The 3,326-nt window shown below is 59.4% G+C and overlaps 1 protein-coding gene across 3 annotated transcripts in view; it reads left to right on the top strand.

Annotated features, from left to right (window-relative positions):
* Window positions 2–3,326, top strand: part of SYT12 (synaptotagmin 12) — a 6,280-nt gene continuing 2,955 nt past the window's right edge. The window contains exons 1-3 of one of the 3 annotated variants that reach the window (XM_021401312.1): window positions 2–1,349; window positions 2,353–2,546; window positions 2,912–3,289. In XM_021401312.1, coding sequence (XP_021256987.1) covers window positions 1,313–1,349; window positions 2,353–2,546; window positions 2,912–3,289 — 609 coding nt within the window. In that variant the 5' untranslated portion in view covers window positions 2–1,312. Of the gene's footprint in view, window positions 2,208–2,352; window positions 2,547–2,908; window positions 3,290–3,326 lie in introns of all 3 variants that reach the window. The other 2 variants (XM_021401311.1, XM_021401313.1) reach the window with 2 other exon arrangements.

Below are 3,326 nucleotides of genomic sequence, written 5' to 3'. Positions count from 1 at the left end.
GGGGTTGACATCGGGAGCTGCTCTCCGTGGGGACCGCGGTGCTGAGACCGCCCGGCTCATCGCACCTGCGAGCAGGCACCGAGGTGCAGAGCTCAGCATCGCTCAGCGGATTTCCAGCGCGGAACCACGGAGCTGCAAACCCGTAGCCCGTCGGGTATTGCCCGTAGAGCCATACATCTCTGCACAGGGTGTAAACTGGGGGTAGCTGGGACTCTGCAGCAGTAGCGGTGGGAGTTTGGGGCTGAGCGTGGCTGAGGGACGGAGCCCAAAGCCCGGTGTTACGTTTGGGTTTTATTTTCGCTTGTAGTTTTGTGACCAACCCGCCCACCGGCGAACTTGATCCTACTTTTCCTCCTGGCGTACTGAGGCTGGGATGGGGCTTTGCTCCTCTGCTAGGAGGGAAAGGAGGAGGATGGGGTGTGGGGACAAGCCGGGCTCGGTGCTGGAGAAGAGGGCAGCGAGGGCTCAGCCCCCACCTGGGGGCACAGCCGATGACTTCGGGGGACTGCATCTTCCTCTGGAGGGGGGTCTGTAATGCCTCCTGGGTTTACCCGTGGTGCACGTAGGGTTTTGTGCAAGCAGCTTCTGGCTTCGGGTGGTCATGAGGGCAAGAGAGGTGTCAGCCCCTCTAAGGTGGGGGAGATGTTCCCCCCTCCCGCAGGACAACGCATTGCCGGGTGTTTCCTTGCTTTGTCACCCCAAGCAGCCGTCCCGTGCCCATCATGGGTGCCGGGAGCCCGATAAGAAGCTGGGATAGCACAAAAGGCTGAACGTCCCCTCCCGAGCTCTCCCTGCCCCTTTGCTTCCATGCCCAGGAGGGGCCGATGGGGAAATCCCATCCAGTCGGACCCTGTGGTTCTGAGGGATGCCTCGAAAACGTGCCGGAGCTGCTGCCTGTCCCGTCAGCCCGTTAGGAGATGGGATTTGGGGAGAAACGCTTTGAAAGGGATGGGGTTATTTTTAAAAAGGGATGCTTGCCGTTTGGAGCAACTCATTCCTGAAAACTCCTCCATTGATTTTCCCATTTAAAAAAGGCCAGAAAACACTGAAAGGAATGAAACTTGTCAGGCAAGGTGGTTATCCAGCAGGTAGAAAGAAGCGGTTTGGGGTAAGCCCCGTGAGGCTGCAGTGTCCTTGGCTCAGCCCACACGTGACACGAACTGAGCCCATTCTCAGCCCAACCCTCAGGGCTGTTCCGGAGTCTGGGCTGAGCAGATTCCATACGGCTCTTACCTAAAACATCTTTTCCCTTTGCTCTTCATTAGTTCTCTCTGTGCGTTGTAGGCTGTCCTGCTAGCGGGGAGGGTCTGCCATGGACAGCGGGCACACGGGCAGATACCGGCTGAGCGGTGAGTGCGGTGCGAGCCGCAGAGCTGGGGGGTGCGTGCGTGCGTGAGCGCGGAGTTTGATTTCCTGATATCAGCTTTGCCTTTAGATCCCAAACTTTGCAGTGTTAAGCAAACACCTCAAAGGTGGGCAGGTACAAGTTCCAGCGCACCGGGCTTTGTGCCTGGAGTTATCCATAAGCAAGAAGTCGGACGGGGTTCTTTGGCCCCGATTCGGGTACGAGCGGCTGTTCCCTTCTGGCTCAGCTTTCCTGCTGAAGTGGCTCTGGGGGATAAAGCTGCAATGGGATGCGGGCGCAGCCCGGCTCCGTCCGGCCCTGAAAGCAGGAGCACCACGGCGTGACGCAGGAGGCAGCGCTGCGGAGTCCCCGGCAGCTCCGCGATCGCAAATCTCCTTTTGTTCTCCTTTTGCATTCACCCCTCCTCCTCCTCCTTTCCTTCTCGTTAAGCCGAGCCATCCGTGTGGCTTTAATCGCTCGGGTGATGGAGGCTGCTGCAATGCAGCAACAGCTGCTCGTGGGGCTTCCGCGTCCTGCTTTGCAGCCTTGAGCTGGGCTTTTTCCTCTGTGTATCAACCCATCGGACCTTGTTGGGTTCCCCCCCCCGTTTCCAAAAGCTTTTTTCCCCTCTTTTTCTATTTCTGGCTCTTCCGGCATCCCAGGCAGCAGTCAGGGTTCCCCTATGGCACCAATTGGAATGCTGAGCGCACCTGAGCGGGACGGACCCGCACGCTGGGGACAGCGCAGGGAGTCCCGGTGCCGTGGGGAGCAGGCTGGCGTAGGCACACCTCACCTCCCGGGGCCAAAATCTCCAATTTCGTGCTTGCCATTTGCTGCTGAGCACCATTCATAACGTGCCGAGGTGGGCAGCAGTGATTGACCCCCAGCTGATGAGGGCAGCAGTGCTGGATCCCCAGCCGATGCCGTGGGATGAGCTCCCAGCTGGGACGCGGCAGGGCCGAGCTCCCCTCCCTGGGGCATCTGACGTTGTCCTCATCCCCTCGCAGCCGCCGCCAGTCCTCCGCGCTGGGAGATCGGCATCTACGCGGCGGGAGCGCTGGCGCTGCTGGGCATCGCGGCCGTCAACCTGTGGAAGCTCTGGCGTTCTGGCAGCTACCCCGCTCCGTCTCCGTTCCCCAACTATGACTACCGCTACCTGGAGCAAAAGTACGGGACAGCGTATTCAGACATCAAGCAGAAGGTGAGGAATAAAAAAGAATGCAGGTGGGAAGTCGGGCTGGACTCCATTCCTCTTGCCATACGCGCGTTGGGGCTAAAGCAGGGCTTGCAGTAGGGGAATGGTTGAAGTGTGCATGGTGGTCATGGGTCGGTGGTTGGGTTTTGATGGTCTTAAAGATCTTTTCCAACCATAATGATTCTACTTAGGGACGTGGTGATAATGGGTTGATGGTTGGACTGGACGGTCATGGTGCTCTTTTCCAACCCCGAGGATTCTCTAGTTCTGTGGAAAGCCAGTGGGTGTCCCAAATGGGTTTGGAGCATCTTGGCTGTCCTCTGTTGTATGCGGAGGGAGTGAACTCACTGCCTGCTTCTCCCTCCCAGCAGCGTGGGGCAGCGGCAGGCTCAAAGCCGTTGCCCAGCCGCAAAGCCAGCCTGCGAGGTGCTGACACCTGCGAGAGCATCAATGAGCTGGGCAGCCTGGAGCTGATGAGCAGGGACCTGGGGCTGGCCCCTTACGGCCCCCTGAAGAAATCCGTCTCGGCCGACTCGCTCAACTCCGTCTCATCCATTGGGAACAACTTCGGGCAGGATTTCACTGTGGGGCAGGTGGAGGTGTCCATGGAGTACGACGGGAAGGCGGCCGCCCTGCACGTCACCCTGCTGCAGGGCAAGGACCTGCTGGAGAAGGAGGACGCTCGCTTCGAGTCCTGCTTCATGCGCATCAGCCTGCTGCCGGCCGAGCAGATCGTTGGCATCTCCCGGGTGAGCTCCTCAGGTTTTTGTGGGAGCTCCACGTGGT

Source organism: Numida meleagris, chromosome 6, assembly GCF_002078875.1.
Source record: "Numida meleagris isolate 19003 breed g44 Domestic line chromosome 6, NumMel1.0, whole genome shotgun sequence".
Lineage (NCBI taxonomy): Eukaryota > Metazoa > Chordata > Aves > Galliformes > Numididae > Numida > Numida meleagris.
The sequence above is the reverse complement of the archived record's forward strand: the minus strand, read 5'-3'. Positions and strand labels throughout refer to the sequence as shown.